Source organism: Cucumis sativus, chromosome 3, assembly GCF_000004075.3.
Source record: "Cucumis sativus cultivar 9930 chromosome 3, Cucumber_9930_V3, whole genome shotgun sequence".
NCBI lineage: Eukaryota > Viridiplantae > Streptophyta > Magnoliopsida > Cucurbitales > Cucurbitaceae > Cucumis > Cucumis sativus.
This window is the reverse complement of record NC_026657.2, coordinates 4,155,516-4,174,464: the sequence shown is the minus strand read 5'-3', so window position 1 is coordinate 4,174,464 and position 18,949 is coordinate 4,155,516. Positions and strand designations below refer to the sequence as shown.

The 18,949-nt window shown below is 29.5% G+C and overlaps 2 protein-coding genes across 2 annotated transcripts; both read right to left on the bottom strand.

Annotated features, from left to right (window-relative positions):
• Positions 1–8,899: 8,899 nt before the first annotated feature.
• On the bottom strand, positions 8,900–12,693 carry LOC101203268 (lactoylglutathione lyase). Its single transcript, XM_011652220.2, has 9 exons — positions 12,419–12,693; positions 12,209–12,330; positions 11,682–11,806; positions 11,492–11,556; positions 11,196–11,402; positions 10,504–10,551; positions 9,972–10,082; positions 9,309–9,461; positions 8,900–9,156 (listed from the first exon to the last, which is right to left on the bottom strand). The coding sequence occupies exons 1-9, from the start codon at positions 12,473–12,475 to the stop codon at positions 9,115–9,117; spliced, it is 930 nt and encodes a 309-aa protein (XP_011650522.1). The 5' UTR covers positions 12,476–12,693; the 3' UTR covers positions 8,900–9,114.
• Positions 12,694–12,896: 203 nt separating this feature from the next.
• Positions 12,897–17,708, bottom strand: LOC101203033 (GDSL esterase/lipase At5g55050). Its single transcript, XM_011652219.2, has 5 exons — positions 17,418–17,708; positions 15,782–15,918; positions 15,177–15,410; positions 14,043–14,292; positions 12,897–13,157 (listed from the first exon to the last, which is right to left on the bottom strand). Exons 1-5 carry the CDS (start codon positions 17,674–17,676, stop codon positions 12,931–12,933), a joined length of 1,107 nt encoding a protein of 368 aa, XP_011650521.2. The 5' UTR covers positions 17,677–17,708; the 3' UTR covers positions 12,897–12,930.
• Between the last annotated feature and the right edge of the window lie 1,241 nt (positions 17,709–18,949).

The window sequence follows — 18,949 nt, the reverse complement described above, 5'->3', positions numbered from 1 at the left end:
ATTTGTATTGCATGTTATTTAAATCTTTTTATCAAATAATACATATATTTGCAAAAAGGTGCACCATATATCTGTTTTGAAACCTAAGTGAAAGTTAGTGCCAACACAATTGACACGTCAACAACAAAATCATTACTCAAGGTAATCCCAAAATACCGAAAACAAAAGCATGCTTTAATAAAAAAGTATAAATTAGGGAGAAAAAAACTTACTTAATTTGACGTTTATAAATATACTAAATTTCTAAATTTGGAGACATGACAAGACGTTCCTATGCTTGAGATGAGACTGGCAGGTGAGAATCAATTGGGATGAGAAAAATTTGGGAGAGAAAACTATTTTTTTGGAGAGCAACAACATTCGCTTTTTCCTAATTAAGAAAAAATGTTTTAATATTTATAACTCCCTTCCATAGAGCGAGTAGGAGAAAATGAGCATATTCTATTAATTTAAAACATATTAAATTAATAAAAATTTCAAATCAATTAATTAATTAATTAATTTTAATTGGTTAATCATTAATTAAATTATATTTAATTAATATTTCATTTAAATCACATTTAATGAATATCTCTTCGACATCTTCTAGTTTTAAATTAATTTAATTAAATCAAATAGAACTAAAATATTAATTAATTTTTCAATTACTTAATATCTAAATTAAATATCTTATATTTAACTTAATATTTGAATCATAGTCAAATATAAATTTATCTCGTAACCAATAATTTTTATATGAATCCAATTCACATTAAATTAATATTTGAATTTATTCAAATATTTTCTCTCTCGTAAATTAACTTTAAATCATATTCAAAATTAAATTTATATAATAAAGTTTAATTAAAATATAAACTTTATATTATAATGAATCATTATACATTATACTAATTCTCAACGTAAATTTGAACATTTAAAATTACAACCAATATAAATAAATCAAATACAAAGTAAGTCGTATCCATAGTGTTACCAGGATAAAGTTTAGACTTTATCCTTATACTATAGACCCTTTAAGCTGATCTCGAACATTGATATTTGTATGTCTCTACATACTATCAAGACTCATCAAACAACTTAGGATGTTAGTTTATTGGATTTGGGTTATTAAGAAAAAACTAATAATATAATCAATAACATTTATTATAATAATAACACTCTATTAATAACGATCAATGAATTATATTTACAATCTACGAGTTTTGGGACATAAATCTGAACAATTTTATCTATTCTGTTATGCGTTTTCTTCATTTTTTCCATGTTAAGGCTTCATTATTTTATCTAAAAAGCCATAATAACTTATATTTCTACAAGTTATTAGTAGTCATTTTGTAGAACTCAACAAGAGTTTAATATTGATATTTCATTTAGGAGGAGTCTAAATATAGTGAATGTGAGAGAATCTCACTCTTAAGGGGAGCCTAAGCATATTGTATTGAGGGGGATCTCATACAAAGCTTGAAAAAGATATTTTTATGGAAGTGAGGTGAGTTCAAACTTAGAAGAACCTAAGTTGAAATGTTGAACAGTGCAAAATATACAAGAGTTACTAAAGAGGGAGCCTGTCAAATAAGTCCTTTCGTTATAATTGTTAAACACTTTATAGTGAAGTTTCGTTCCATCGGACATATTGTCCCCTAAGACGTAGGTGATTTTCTACATGTTTTGTAACGACCCTCTTGTTGAATATATTGTATGTGGCATCGTGCTTGACATTGTATTCTTTGTTAGATCTATCGCTTTTTTTTTTCAAATTTTAACCAAATAACACTCCCAAAAACTAGTCTCAATGGTAAGTCTGGGTCAAATATAGGGGAGGACCTAAATTTTCTCAAGAAACACTACTAGAAAAGAGGAATCTCCTAATGCACAAAAACATCAGGACTTATATGTAAAAGCATCGGAGTATCTTCACTCGATGTATAAATGACCATTGGGATCGAGGTCAAGAAAAATTTATAGATAGAGGATCTCTCAATGCACAACATTCGACGTCGGAAGATTCTCCATTTTTTTATTAAAAAAATACCTTCCATTTGATAATGGAATGTGTATATTCTCTAAGAATACAATTCAAGCTAGATTGATCTAAGCAACAAAAAACATAAGAGTTCAAACAATTAAAACATCTTACACTCTATTTTCAAGCATCTAAATTTCAAAGAACAAAGAGTTTTGAGCAAAATTAAAAAAAATACCTAAATAAGTTCAAAGAACAAAGACATAGGACACACGATAGCGGCGGACATGAGTGGTACGATAAGGTAGGCGGTGACGACGACAAATAGAATAACACATTGAGAGGCCATTTGACAATAAAAAAACACAAAAACAATTAGTCCCTAAAGCAAACTAAAGAAAAAAATAATAATAAGAACAATTGCTTACCAAAGGGAAGGGGCGACAAACGAAAGTGAAGACAGAACGATGGACGAAGGGGAAGACCAAACGATGAGCGGTGACGAAATTCTGAAATCTCTTCCTCTCTCTCATTTTTTGGCTCGGGTCTCTCTCTCTATCTCTCTCGTTTTCAGCTGGTTTTAGATCTGCTTACAATCTGAAAAATGAGCTTTAAAGGAGAATTTTTGACATTGTGTGTAATAGCATCGAAAAAAGTTAAATATATTAAAAAAATTATAAATTTCTCCTGACGCTATGCATAACGACATTAGAAGAAGTTAAATATATTAAAAAAATTACAAACTTCTCCAGACGCCATGCATAACGGTGTCGGGAGAAATTGAATATATTTAAAATTATAAACTTTTCTGGACGTCATACATAACGGTGTTAGGGAGAAGTTTGTAATTTTTTATTAAATTACCTTATACCAACGTCGCCTTATGTCACGTTAGAATTGTCAACCTTTTTCAATAGAACTTCTACGACATTGAGGGAAAATTTTTCTTCCAGCTGTCGCGAGGTGATCGTTACGCGGAGCGGTCGACCTCCCGTTTATTTAATTTTAATAAGTAGTTTTGGAGTCGCCACCAACCATATTAGGGTGTGATTGGTCACCCAAAAAAAAAATGGTTTGCGTACATTCAGAGATTTAAGTTCGGGAGTCAGTTGTGTGTAGGAAAGGTGTTAGCACCCTACAACACCGAAAAAATGGTTACCTAATTTTTATCTTTTAAATTAAATTATAGAGGTTCACAAAACAAAGTTTAGTTTTTATTTAGGTTTTGTTTAAATGTCCCATGTTTATCAATTCATATCGAAGAAAGTAAAACCTAAGCATGAATTGATGATTATGGGTGGCATAGAAGCCATTAGAAAAATTAAGTTTATTTTTGTTTTAAAAGATTTTTATTCACCATAAGAATATTAAGATACCAAAACACTACTTAGTCTCATTTAATGAGAGATTTAGAGTGGTTCGGCAAAAGCACCTACATCCACTTTAAAGGCTATCAATTCATTTCTTCTTGAAATGATTACAAGATGAAGAATACATGTAAGTGCCAAGAAACTCTTCTTCTATAGAGTGATAAAACTACTAAAAATTAGTTTTAATTTCTAACTTCATAAACTGTTTTTGAACAGATCCATCAAGCAAAGGAAGTTGAGTTCAAAGATTAACACAATGGAAATCCATTTAGTTCGAAAATATTCTAATGAAGAACCACTCACAATCAAGTAACTTCTTCACTTAAGCCAAAGAACCCTCACACTTCCTTGTAGACTCTTTTCAATTCCTTAGACTCTTTCTTAAGTAAACACAAGGTAAAGTAGCTCTAAAAATGGCTGGACTTCTTCTACTTATAAGCTTCTCCTGTGAAGTTAATTTCCAAGCCAAAATGATTATATATGTTTGTGGTGAGAATTATCAAACATCAAAACACCATGTGTTACTGCTACATCTTATCCTGAACTCAATTGGGTGCCTAAGTCAAAATAACTCATCGACCTGATGACATTAGCTACTTCATGGTGAAGGAAACTCACATCGCATGCCAATTCATCGCATAGCTCCTTCTCATTGCATAGCTAAAACGAGATATGAAGATATCTTTACAAGTTTACCAATTGCCAACTTCCATCGCACACAATCCCATCGCATAATCAATCCTTATCGCGTGTGTAACTTCATAACGTGATTAGGTTCTCACAGAAAAAAAACGTACAATTATATGTCTCAATCCTAGACAAGACATAATCAAATTAACAATACATCAAAATCATGTTTCAAAAGCTCATAGACAATGAAAGAGGAAAATAATTCTAACAACCCAAGCTAAAATTATTACCTTAGCCTCTCACCCACATGATGGAAAATGAGATGTTCAAGTGCATAGAACTAAACTAAAAGACTACAAAAATGGAGAGAAATATTCGTCACTTTGAATGGCTGGAATTCGTCTTCGATCGTCTAAACTTAGCGACAATAATTCATTTAAATAAAACTTGTGGTGTCGTGACACTAACGAATGTATGCACGAGTTCGGACTTCGAAGCACTGAGATACTGTGTGTTGTGCATGACAAAGATAACTACACCACAACAATGCTACACAACATAGGCTTATCTGGCCTCTTTTGCACTCCCAAACTCTTGGGTTAATACATCTTGACCTTTTTCCACTCATTTTAACTCCAATTTAACGTCAACACACATTCTACCTATGATCAGCTTGAAACCTACAAAAATGACAAAATAGAAATGTAAAAGTATAGAATCATCCCGAATTAAGTGAGATTAATTGGATGATACATTTTCGACGTTATCATATATATGTAATGCTTTTAGTAGTTTTGTCCTTTAAAACAAAATTTACATTTATACCTGTAAACTAAGTAAATTAGTATGTTTAAACTGCACAATTCGATTACATTTACTCCCTACTTTTGTTATTCATTCTTTATTTTTCAAAACACAATATATAATTGTTGAAACTATTCATGATTTTAACAAATAGTATCTAAAACTAATGTATTTTAATAGAAAGTTAAAAACAAAATCTTGTACCCAATCCCCCTAAAATGTTGGTGGAATGATTTTAGTAATTCATTCCAAATGATTTATTGTGACAACTATATTTACTCCTTTAATGATTTATTGACATATATTTGATATTATGCATGGGATAAAAGTATACTCAATATCATAACTTCTGTTTTAGATAATTTGTAATATTTTATTAACAAATTTATTATATTTTGTCAAATTTTTATTGATATAATGAAAAATTATAAGCAATACATTCATACTAACATATAATTCAGCATATCCATAACTCATAGGCCTTTTTAACATAAAAATTATAGATATTTGAAATATAATCCACATTCTTTCTATTGAAAACTTGACATTAGCAATTAAAAAGAAATTTATAAATCAATTTAATTCAAACCTTTCGGATTGACCAAAGGATCACACGTGGACTTTCTTTAGATCCTTCGTAGATTATTCATCCTTAAATAAATTAAAATAAAGAATAATTATTTTTTTCCCATTTGGACAAATTAGAAAAGAATATTAAAATAAATAGGACAACAAATTAAATTAAGTTGGTATACCAAATAAGACCTTGACGTTCGTGTAGTTGGTCCAACACGTTATTTTGTTGGCTAAAAACCAAATTTTTATTATTCTTAGTCTAATTTCCAAAACAAAGCTGGTAAATTTTGACCCTTTTCTTCCCATTTTTAAATTCTTTTCCTTTACACAAAAAAAGAATTTGCCTTTTAAACTCACCCACACATGCTAAAGAATTTTCTATTTCTTCATTGAAGCAGGTTAAAGCCCACAACAATGACTTTCCTTTCAACCTTCTTCAAATGCTTCTCTGATCCTGATCATCATCAACAATCTAAACACTATGTTTGCAATGGAGATGTCTGTGTACTCAAACACCGAGCCTCGCCTATGGTGAACGACAAAAAGATCGATAAGGAACCGCCCTCGAGTCCATTCCGAGCTCGTTTTCTTCAAATGAAATGGTGAATGATCAACTTGTGAAAGGAGACCAAATCGAAGTTGAACTCAGGAAGGAGGGTTGCAAAGAAAGGCAAGTTTATGTGGTTTGTGTGAATCATGAAAAGAATTGGAATACTAATCTTTGTTTTTATCATTTATTTATTTTTAAAATAGGGTAATTCGGGGTGTATGTATATATTAATATATCTTCTTCATCATCTTAATCTTCCTTCGATATTTTCTAAGAATTAAGAATACAGTAGATTATCGTTTTGATTCGTGAACTTTGATTATTCTTTCCATACACTTTCTGTGCATAATCAACCATTAGTTTAGTATTTTATAGCTACATTTAACTTCATCTCTCTCAAGCAAGAAATGAGAAATGAAAACAAATATGTAGCCAAAGGTTAGATTATTATAGAAAGAAACAAGACTACAATTACAAATAATAAAATCAATCCAACAGGAGCAATTGGTGCTTTATGAAGCATCTATTCCCATTAGCTTTTTGAATAAACATGTTCCATGGAGTTGAACTCGTGTTTATATTGTGGTTGTGTTGATTTGTCCTTGATTTAAGAAGCGAAACACGTGATTTTTTAAAGTTGAACGTAATTATCTTGTAGTTGGAGAGAGTTTTAGAGGAAGTTTTATATCTTCAAAGAAACTTCAGTATCTTCCAGAGTGGTCGGGTTCACGATTAGGGATCTCCTGGTTTTCAGGAGAATTATGTCTAGATCTTCTATGAGCATTGAATTTGTTGGTTTTTGGATGAGACTCATGTGCTCAACCACATGAATTTAGGTTATGTTTAACTTTTTTTTTTCTTTAGTCAAGTGAACTTTCAAAATAGTTAAGCATTGATCCAACGGTTACGATGAAAACACGTGTGATTAATTGATCAATTTATGTGTCTTCACTTTCAAGTCCTAGATTAATTCATGTCTCTTCACTCCCAAGCAAGTCCTAGATTATTTTACATTGAGGCCATTAGCTCTCAAATTACTATTTGAATTATTTGCTTTCCTCAATTAGTCTCGAACTAAATTGGATACCCATCTGATCACTACACAATTGAGAGCAGAAAAAGGAAAAAAACAGTAGGCCAACACAGCTTCACTACTCTACCCAACGTAGCCAGCCATACAACATTGAGGGCTTTGAAGCATCTTTTTCTTTATCTGAAGTGTCATGAAGATATCCAACGGCCTAGCCTCGCTTGTTATGCCTTATATAGCATTGTCAAGGGTAGATTACGAGAGTATACTGTAACACTACTCTATAGCTTTGGATCGTCGTAGCTTTTTTTAAAAACGTGTATTTCGTGGAATCAAACTTGTGTGTTTCATGTCCGTTTATGTTTGGGTAGTTTGATCTCTAACACTTGATCATCTGACTGTTTCTCCGTTATGATTCTTAGTTATGATGTGTAGGCTTGACAAATTAGAATTGAATCACACGGATAGTTAGTTTGAGTCCGTATAAGAATGCTGATATTGCAAAGACATTTAGTCTTCAACGATGTAATGAGTCAATATCAGGAGAATTATTTTCTCTAAACGTTCTCTACAGTCTAAAATTTTGAGAACTTTTCTATTTATTGGGTTCTATGAGATAGAGCTTGTTTAGTACATTGGACTTGTCCTTAGGCTCAACTAATTGAATTTGAGCGTTAGTTGACATGTCTTACTTTTTTTGCTCCATACCACTTTAGTTCAAATAATACCAAATTTGGACATAATTATTTTATTCAATTCACGTATGAGGATGAAAATACTTTGGATTTTCAATTTTGGATGTGTGAAAACTTTTAAATAGTAATTTCCTCATTGATTTAATTTTTTATTGGTCTAAAATTTTTTAATTAACAATATTAATTACATAAATAATATATTTTATATAAATTAGTGTATCAATTTATGGACATATAAAAAATGAGAGGGGCTTGCAAAAATAGTAAAAAATAGCGAAAAGATTATGATAATAAAGTGAAAAGTCTATCTCACTATAATTTTTAAATTGTAAAAATAGCAAATTTAAAAGTCCAATTCAAAATCGTCAATGAACTTAAAAGGAAAAGGCAAAATTACCCACATTTCAAATTTATTGTGCGCTAATTCATTTTTCTTCGTCTTTAACTTGGATAGCCCTCTTTGATAGTCTTCTGATAATTGTCTGATATATCTAATTACTTTGTGATAGTTATCTGATACATGTATTGTTTTAAATTTGGGAGCCCTCTGATTGTTTTTTATATTTGTTTGATAGACCTCTAATAACGTATGATATATATCAAATTAGTTTATGATAGCACTTTGATTGTTTTCCCGATCAATCTTGAGGAGATCTTAATCACCTTGGTCAATCTCGAGTGAGATTATCGGAATTTTCTAAAATTCTAATTTATCAATTATTTTGGATTTTTTTGGTGAATCTCGATAGAGAATTAGATCGAGATTCTATCCCTTTTAAATTTTTTCCAAATCTTATTTAATTTCTTTTATCTTTACAAAAAAAACTTATCCAAACCTTCTTTAAGACTCTTGAACGTCTCAAGGCCATCTGCAGCGGTGGCCATCGATCGGAAGCCGATGGTTTCCAGGTGAAGTTGGAAAATTCTATGATTGAAGAAGGAGTCCATGCAGTAGACTACGAAATTGAATGAAGAAGGAGACTGGAAATTCGAAAATTTGGAAACGGAAGAAGAACACTGGAATTTTGGAAAGGAAAAGGAAAATTCACTAACAGAAAGGATTTAATATGGAAAGGGATAGTTTTTTCCTTTGAAAAATATTTCTTTTTTTCTACCTATATAATTTCTTTCAAAGTAAAAATATAGTTTTATATTTTGAGTTAGAGTAACAAATAATTATTAGAAAATAAACTATATTAAACATAACAAAAAAATAAGCCCAATTACATACCATTCCCTACAAATATTCCAAATTATTGCTCTCTTAAGGAAAGAAAATTATTTAAAAAATAACTCAACAACAACTTTGATTAATGCATATTATTCACTCAAAAGGAGATATTATTATTCCACATTCATTAACCAATACAATTGATACAAAAATCTATAATAATATAATAACACAACACTATAATATTATAATATAATAAGACATGTTGAAGTATAAGGGAATTTTCAAGAAATGCAATAGTCGTCCTCTACATTCTTGTTTTTCTTCAAAGCCTTCCCTTTCTATAATCTTTGTTGTCAACCATAATCTGAAGATCAAAAGTCAGAAGGAAAAAGTGTTGAAAGGTAAGATTTCTAAGAAAATGAGTGGGAAATATATATATATAAATATTGCTTTTACTCCTAAATGTATTATTTTGCTGATTAAATTAGTGATTTAAGATGATATTAGAGGTTTTACCGTTATCCAATTATCGGGGTCAAAAAAGCCAGTTAATTTGACATTGATATTGGACAGTAGAATAGGCTCGATGATTACGCTACCGCCAAGCTCTTTCATTACCAGCTTAGCTGCATCAGCACTCTTGTTTACATTGTCAGTACCAATATACACCTGAAAAATGGAAAGAACAATCATAATAATGTTGGTTAATTACTTTTCCAATTTCTAAATTCTTTTTTTCATTGTTTAAATCTTGTTATATGGTTGAAAGGATGCTCCAAGCTAGATCTGAGGTTCACTAGCACAGACTCAAATTATGCTTCAGGTAGAAGATTTGAATCGTTCCATCAACTTCTATACAAAGGTAAGCACATATAATATTATTGATGGGTTTCTTCTTTTGCACTCAACCATTAGGAATGTAAAATTATTGTATAACAATAAGAGAATCATCCGTAACTTTGGATTTACTATTCACTATGTTAATTAATTTTTGAAAGATTAGTTTGAGTTATAGATAAAGTTATCAGTTCTATAATAATTGAATTCAAACTCGACATTAATTAATAACATCACAGATGGACGAAAACATGAAAAAGAAATTAGACTAACGAGTGTCTAGAAATAACATATGACAGATAAAAAAAATGAAAAGAAGCAGTATTTAAAGTTTAGACATACCATTGAATAACCATCTCGTCCATCATCACGAGGGATGTTTTTCCTCTTTTCCAATTGCAATACTGTTGTTTTACTTTGGTTTATTCCATAACCCAAAGTCCCTGAAACAATCTGCCCAACAAAATAATAAACCAATACATATTTAAAATACTTTAGTTGCAGAGAATATTAATTACATCCTATCATATAATAAGTTGATGCTCTTCAAATCTCCAACCCTAAAAAATGAGTTATATAACTCACTTTTTAAAAATAAATAGCTGTCTGGATGGAATCTGAATATATATGTTGTTTTGGTGACAAAAAGTTTAAAGTTTGAAGTTTTTATATATACTTTGTGATTAATTCAACTCGATATGAAATGTCTTCAAAAACCAAGTTAATTTAATTTTGAAAATAAAGAAAATAGGTTTTGTTTTCAAAAGAGTGGTAATTATTTTTAACAAAAGTAAAGATCATAATTGAAAGCTAGATTTTAAAAAATTGAATTCTAAAAGTATTTGCATGATTTATATGATACAAATATGTATACCTGTCCTGTTGAATTGTTTTTCTTTTCAAACAACTTCATGCCCAATGCCTGCATTAATTAATTAAGTTCTAGCAAATTAGTACGTAACACAATTACTTTGATTATATTAGTCAAAAATTAAACTTCATACACAATATTCCAAATATAATATTAGATATTATAATAATTATTCATTCACTTTTTTTCATGAAATAAATTTGTGAATAAATGAAATCATTATTTTCAAGAAGGAAAGTATCACTAAATAATAACAAACTTATAATTCCACTAGAAAAGAAAAAAAAAACATAAAATATCAATATTATATTTATTAATTAATTAAAAGTAATCTTTGGATTGGTGTGGTTAAACTAGCATTTAACATACAAAAGTTAAAGTTTTAAATTTTAATTGCACTCGGTGGCATCATTTTTAAAAGATTATAAAAATAGCAAAATTTACTGACGATATACTCACCTAGATTTCTATTAGAAACAATATGATATCTATCTCTGATAAATTTCAGAAAGTCAGTTATCAAAATTTTACTATATTTGCAAATTTTTATGTATTGTTAGTTTTTAAAAAATGCCGTGTCTATTCGAATTTTATGTTACTAAATGAATTAAGTGTAATACTCGACCCCTCTAATTTCGAGTAACAGAAAGGGTGGTGTCGATGCAAAAAAAAAAAGTCTTGGATATAAAGCTTACCTTTGTATAGAAGTTAATGGAACGATTCAAATCTTGTACATGAAACATAACTTGAACAAGAGGATCAGCTAAACATTTGCTTTGAATGAGCTTAAACTTATAACCATCATGATCTTGCACAAAGGCAAACATGGTTTGGTTAATTTTTTGGGGTTTTTGGATCACCAATGCACCATTAGCTCTAGCTTTCTCCACAGATTTATAGACCTAACAAGACCAAATATGACTAATTAGTAATTAGAAGTATATGTATTAATATTATAGAAAACTATATATTATAAGAAGAAAAAACCCACATCTTGAGTGGCAATCCCAAAGTGTCCAAACTCTGTCCCAATAAATACATTATTGGAATCATGTCCTGAAAATTGTGATCAAAGATTATTGTTAATTATTGAGACATAATATATAATATATACATTATTGGCATTATGAGTTGTTTGTATAGTAATTAATTAATTTAATTATTAAACTAAATGCACTCACTTTGTCTTAATTCTAACAAAAAGTGAGTGTTTTCAGGTCCAAACCCAACGAGGGCATCTCTATATTGACGATCTGGGAAGTTCCTTCTTTTCAAGACTTTCATTCCAAAGCCTTTAGTGTAAAACCTACACACATTAATCAAAATCATTCTCAGGGCTTATAAGTTTAGTGCTTCGATAAAAATCAACTAAGAACTAAAATAAATTGGTGTTTGTTTAGTTTTACCTTTAAATTTAACCAAGTAGACTATACAAACAAGTACATTAAAAATATATATATAAAGGACACCTATTTATTTTTTAGGTTAGATATATATAAAATTGAATCAATCACAGGCTAATAGTGAATAGATTTTAAAAAGTTTGTGAACGAAGAGGATGAGAACAATGAACACTTTCATCGCTCGAGAGTTTTAAAACATTTTTTTAAAAGGTCGATAAGTAAAACCAATATTAATTGGAGAAGAAATGATATACAATAAATGAAATTATATGAATAGTTTAACTAGCATAAACATAATGACGTACCGAATAGAACGGTCGAGATCTGATACGTGAATAACTGCACGAAGAAAATGACGATGGTCCTTCTTTACCCATTCTAACACATTGTCATTTAGATTACGAGCGGCTAAACTTGTTCCGATGATCTAAAATAGAAGTTGAATAATGATATATATATATGTTCCATGTTAAAAAGATTATATATGAGAAAGAAGAAAGGGGCCGTAAGCTTACCAAAGAGAGGAAGAGAAGAGATGAAATGATAGAAAAAGGTCCCAAGTTGTTTGCCATATCTTCAAACTTCAAAGCTGCTATGAACGATAATGATAAGTGTAATTGTAAAAGAAAATGGAAGATATTTATAATGAGTGTTGGACCTACGCGTTTTGTATTTGGAGTCGTTGTGTGGAATTGTCAAAGAAAGAAGTCATTGCTTTTGCTTCTTCTTATCTATACTTTTAGTATTCAATTCAAAGTCAAAGATGGCATCACGTGTGTGACTGACTTGGTCCTTATCCTTTCCTCTCAAACATCTTTGCTTTTCATTTGTTTATATTTTAATTTGGTGGTTTTTGATATTTTAGATTATGTTTTATTAAATATGGACTCATGTGTACTTTAGAGTTTAAAATTTAAATACACCTAGAGTTTAGTTCTTTTATGTGGAATCAGAATTTTGACATGAAACATCTTCATCTTTAGAATATACAAATAAGTTGGAAAATTGCCAAAAATATATTTATATTTTAGAGTTGGATAGCTACAAGGGTTTGAACATTGATGGGAAAAGTGTATTTTCGTGGCCCATTGAATATTAAATCAGAGAAAAAATGATGAGCTTGTTGTGTTGGATGGTATTTATCCCAAAATAAATACTTCTCTCTATTATTGCAATAAGATGCTTTTGGAATGCAAGCCATTTGAGCCTTCAGTCTACCAGACCCACAACATGCTGCTTTAACTTCACTAAAACCTGAAAACCCCAAAAATAAAGTAAGAAAAAGTTTAAGTAAATGATTTGGCGCAATCTTAAGCCGCACCTAATTACTCATCCTCCTTTTAGCTTTCCTCACATGTTAACAAAAATTATGTGCCTTGGAAGAAATGGATTTTTTAACGATAGATATGCCACTTTCCTCTCATATTAATCAATGTTTTCTTAACATTTTTACTATATGGTTTTTTCATTAAAAAACAATATAATTACCATGGCTTTTCTATTTTCTAACTGTATTTTAACTCTTAGACTTGTAGATTAGCTCATTTTGAAAAACAAAAACAAGTTTTGAAAACTACAGCCTACATATATATTTCAAAACATAGCTTGGTCTTTTAAGACACTCCAAAAATGTAGATAAGAAGAAAAATAAATAAATAAGCAAAGCTATTAATTTTAAAAGCGAAAAACAAATTAAAAAACAAAAACGGTTTGGTTACAATTTGATTTTTGTCGTAGCCTTTTCAAGCACATATAAATACTCATTTGATCACCGTCGACTTTCATGTTTTGTTATCTACTTTTCACTAAAATTTTAGACATTACTAAACCAAGTTTAAAAAACCTAAACAAAGAAGTTCTATTTTTAGAAACGTTTATTAAATTTTGAAAACAAGAAATAAGAATGGTTATCAAACATGTCTATTTTAAAAAAAAATGAGAAACTAAAAACAGAAACGTTATCTCGAACACGCTCTAAATTTTTATAAAATAGGACATTAACTACCCTTATTAATCAAACTAATATTTGAGCACATAGGAAAAAGAAAAAAGAAATCTTTCCTAAAATAATAATCGAAATTTTGCTTTTAGAAAGAGAGGAGTGAAAATGAACTAGAAAATAGAAAGAGTTGAGCATACCAAAAGAAGTGGGCTTGTGGATGGAGCTAAGCATGATAGAGAAGCCATCAAAGAAGGAAAAATGAAAGCCAAATAACTCATCTTTGAGTCTGTTTAGCATTGATGTGAGGTGTTGATTGTACACAAATGCCAACCAATTCATTTCAGAATTGCATCCTTCCGAGATGTTTCGGTATCTCATTGCTGGTGTGCATCCAATTACTCCCACACCAATCACCACCACTTTACGTGCTCCATTTTCGTACAATCTCTAACGTAAATAATATTAAATATGTTATGAAATCAACAAACAAAAAGAAAGTTTATGTTATGAATTCGACAATAAAGTAAACAACTAAAATGTTGGATGAAGATCGTTCTTAAAATGAATGCAAAAGAAACCAAAGAATCAAAGAAGGAAGAAGGAAGAAGAGAATTAGAGAAACCGTGTGCCCAACACATTATGAACACATTTGTCCTTTTAACTCTTGTCATCAGTTCTCTCCACGATGCAATTGTTAGTTTCTATATTGTATTATTGATTTTTTAAAAATTAACTCTTATAATTATAATTAGATTGAAAAAAAAAAGTAACTTTACTAAGTTAACGTGTTCAACTTTAATGTTAAATTGAAAGATTGTAAAGGGTTTTAAAACTTTATAGAAGTCGTAGATCATGAGTTTAGCTCAACTACCACTTATATATATTTGTGGACAAGAGGTCCTAGATTTAAATCCGCACTCCAACATTAAAATATTATAGAAACTATTTATAAATTTGGATATCAATGTTACAATTGTTAGTACAATCTAAGAGGAAATCAAGATCATTAATTAAGATGTCAATTAGCACAAACCTAAGGTGGGTGTTAGAAAATAAAAAGAAATCTATTCTTTATGGCCATCAAGAAAACTAGATGATCGGACTTTCTTGATGTCTGTCTATTTAATGGGCAAAGACCATCAAGATAGACATTTCTTTTATGTGTTTTACATATCAAATAAGGTCAAATTTATAGTAAATATTGACTCGTTATTAATATACAATTAGCTCAATTTTGCTACTTTTCTCTCATTCCATAGTTTGTAGAAATTGGGAGGATGTACATATGTTATTGAATGAGAGGTTAATAAATTATCCTTTTGACAACATACCTTTAGTTGCTTCTCGAAATGGTGAGACATCAAGTCCAAATATTGTGGAGGAGTGTAGATTTTGCGAAGGTTGATTGATGCAAAATAGCCAAATATGTCATTGCTTCCAATTTCTATCAAATATAGAGATTTGGAAGTATATGCCTTTGCTTTAGTCACTCCCAAATCTTTCACCAATGATTCATATATAGAATTGTAGTAGACCACTTGCTTACACAATGATATTGATGTACTCTACAAATGAAATTTAGCAACAATGAGTAGCATATTAAACTTTGGGATTAATATTAATTGCTCCTATCTTATTTTGAAAAACACTTAACAACAAGAAAGTTCTCTCGAACCACCCTTAGTACATTACATTATGCATGGACCAATTTTAGTGTATTGACATAACTTCCATTTTAGAGGCCGGACAACCTCATTTGTTATACTAAAATGAAAATATCTTGTATGCATAAATAAAAATTGGATCTAAAACATATTATATTATATATATATATAACTATTATAGACCAAATTTGAAACATAATCTAGAAAATGAGCTCAATAAAAGTTATTTAATCTAACTGATAGATAGAAAAGGATAGTACTTAATTACTTACAATTATTTGATTTGATTGTGGAATGATTGTGGCTCCTCCAGAAGCAAAGTTGATGCCTCTGTTTCTGTCATGTATATAACTTCTATTCTCAATAATCGAAAGATATGATGGTGCACTAGCCAAACCCACTTTCTCAGCTGTTCCATATGAAAATAATAATAATTACAACCTCAATTAATGAGAGAGTTCTAGATTTTGAATCTAATTACTGTATTTTTAAATTTTGTAACCTTCAAATAATTTTTTAAATCTAATTACTATATTTTTTAATTTGGTAAAGTTTCAATATTTTAGCCAAATATAACATTTTAGACTATATATATTTACTTTCAAATGTAGTTTAATAAGTATTGGTCTACATAACCTTAGACCTATCCCTACGAGAGTGATATTCTTTTTTCTAATTTAACACTTTATATAAATTTTATACTTTAATTCATTTTAGTCTTTATACTTATAAATTGATTTATTTTAGTTTTATATTTTAAATTTTAGCTTTTTTTAATTATTTATTTTCAAAACGTCTGTTTCCAGCATCTTATTTTTAAAAGTAACATTTTTCTTCTTTTACTTTCTATTTTCGACCAAGCAAGCATTTTTGCAAACTAGAAAAAGAACTAAGGATATTAGGTACATAAAAATGAAAAAAGAAATACTAAAACTAAAAGGAAAGAGATAAAAAGTAGTATTTAAATCTATAAAATTACGTAAATAATGGGATAAAAGAAATTTTTTTTGCAAACATTTTTTCCTACACCAACCTAAATTATTATTAGTTATTACCATTCAAAAGTATGAATAAACTAGAAGAAACATATATATATATATATGGCTTCATCATTAATTGGGGGTAGGTCAAACCCTTTATATCTCTTCAATTTGGTTTGGTTGTCTTTTAAGAAGTTTGGTGTGAATAAAACAATGACCTATTTAAGTTACCAACAATGTATCTCAGACTCTCACTTATTTTTACTGTTCCTACACGTTTATTATTAACTGTTGTTTTTCAATCAAAATTAATCGAGAGATTTTAACTACAAATAATCTTATTATTAACTCACTCATTCATTATGGCTCATTATGTTAATTAAGTTATGTTCGACTTGACCATCGTTTCTAATGTTTTGTACCGATTTACTTATATTAATTCTTAAACAAATTTTAAAAGAGAAAGATCCAAACCAAAACCATGTGATAGGTTTATGTATAAAGTTGTTTTCAAATAAAGTAGCATGAAAAAAAAACTTACAAATATAGAAATTTTAGTTTCTATTTATAATACACTATAGTAATAGATTGTGATACACTACAATATGGGTTACAATATATAGAACTAGATAGTATTCTATGGTTAGTTATGGCAGATTAGAGTATGACATTTTGTTAAGATATTTAAAACAAATTTTATTATATAATTGCTAATTCATTCCATTAAAAACAAACAGAATGTTTACTTCAGGCCACGATAATAGTTTGATGTGTTGGTTGTAAATAATCTGAATATAACACTGATGGATTATATTATAATAGAAGATATATTACATCACACTATAAAGTTATAAAAAAAAATTGTATATATTTTTAAGAAAGAAAGAGAAGTATTTTGATGGAGTGTATATGAGTTGTTAAAACATACCGAGAAAATCAGCTGGGTTCTTGCCATTACAGAACCTTCCGGTGGGTTTTCCGGTGGGAAAGTCAATGCCATTAGGATAAAAGTTGGCTTTGGGTGATGAAAAATTAAGATAATTGTTGTTACCAACATCCACTAATGAGTCTCCAAATACATACATGGCAGGAACCAAAGCCGCAGCTTCCAAAAATAATGTAAAATAATTAAAGATGATGAAGATGAAGATGAAGATAAAGAAGAAGCCATGAAAACTTGAAGCCATAATGAGGCCAAAACTTCAACATTCTCTCTATATGATCTTTATAATGCTTAAAAAGGCTACCTGTGAAATGGGGATTTTATTTAATTCATTCACCTAACTTTCTTTTATGATTGTAAGTGTCTGACTGTCTTCTGCTAGCAGATTTCGTAAATTGTTAGAAATAACCTTTATAAGTTTTACTTTTCTACTACTGACATACTTCTTTTTTAAATTCGTTGAAGTAGATTTTTTCCGGTGCTTCTTGACTGAGATCAACCACCGAGATAGTTTACATAAGAATCGAAGGTTAATCTTTTCAACTTATCCAAACTATCTATTCTTAATTTCGTGCTTTATTGATAGAATCTTGGCCAGGATGATGAGAATTGAGATTCACATCATTTTTTTAAAATTTGTCTTAATTTTCTTATTTTTTAAAATTTAATATTATGAGAGAGTTTGAAATATTAATGGGAATAAAACCATTTTGATACTCCATAAATCTATTTTGGAAAATCTGTGGAAAATGTAAAATTTTGCAAGAATGAAGAATTTATATAAGATTTTGAAAAAATTATCATGCATGGAAAATTAAGAAAGAAAAGAGACTTAGGGCCCATTTGGGAGTTGGAAATGAAAGGAATAGAGAGGGAAGGATTATAAATCCTTCGGTTGTGAATCCTTTTTAGTCGGATAAAATGAAAACGAAGTCTGCTTTCGTGTCACATACGTCGACGACATTTGTGGCCACTTCGTCCTTTTATGTTTTATACCTTAGTTGATCACTTGCGGCCACATTCACCTTAACGTACATGTTGTCTAAGCCCCAAGGCAATTCTGTAGTGACTAACAAATGTCAAATCAGAAATGGCCACCAGACGTTGATTATCAATTAAACCCAATATAAGAAACCGTAACCTCGAAATGTCTCCAACGTGGATTTATGCATGCATACGTCACTGGTTGCGATTTTGCTAATAACTCGTCATGCAGACAAAGTGCGACCAACAACTCTAGGGTGAAATAAGCTAGAGGACGTTGGCCGCTTCGCGACGTCTCGAACACGTGGCGACAAGTGGTATTAGAAGATTTTATTTAAAACAAATAAATTTCTTCTTTCCTAAAATAGTACAAATAAGATAAGTGTAATATTAAAAGTTTTTTTTAAAAGAAAAATATGCTCATTAAAAAAAATTCTAAAAAAGGATTATGATAAGGAAAAATAAAAAACTTAGTCTTTTTTTTAAAGAATATTAAAGAAAATGGAGGATAAAAACAGGTGGCTACAATATGT

Coding starts and splice junctions, on each gene's coding strand:
- LOC101203268 (XM_011652220.2), bottom strand. CDS start 12,475: ATGGCAAACAACTTGGGACCTTTTTCTATCATTTCATCTCTTCTCTTC. Junction 11,403..11,491: donor TTGGGATTGCCACTCAAGAT/GTGGGTTTTTTC, acceptor TGGTCTTGTTAG/GTCTATAAATCTGTGGAGAA. Junction 10,552..11,195: donor CCATTAACTTCTATACAAAG/GTAAGCTTTATA, acceptor TAATTAATGCAG/GCATTGGGCATGAAGTTGTT.
- LOC101203033 (XM_011652219.2), bottom strand. CDS start 17,676: ATGGCTTCAAGTTTTCATGGCTTCTTCTTTATCTTCATCTTCATCTTC. Junction 15,411..15,781: donor CACAATCAAATCAAATAATT/GTAAGTAATTAA, acceptor TTTCATTTGTAG/AGTACATCAATATCATTGTG. Junction 13,158..14,042: donor CCACAAGCCCACTTCTTTTG/GTATGCTCAACT, acceptor TGGGGTTTTCAG/GTTTTAGTGAAGTTAAAGCA.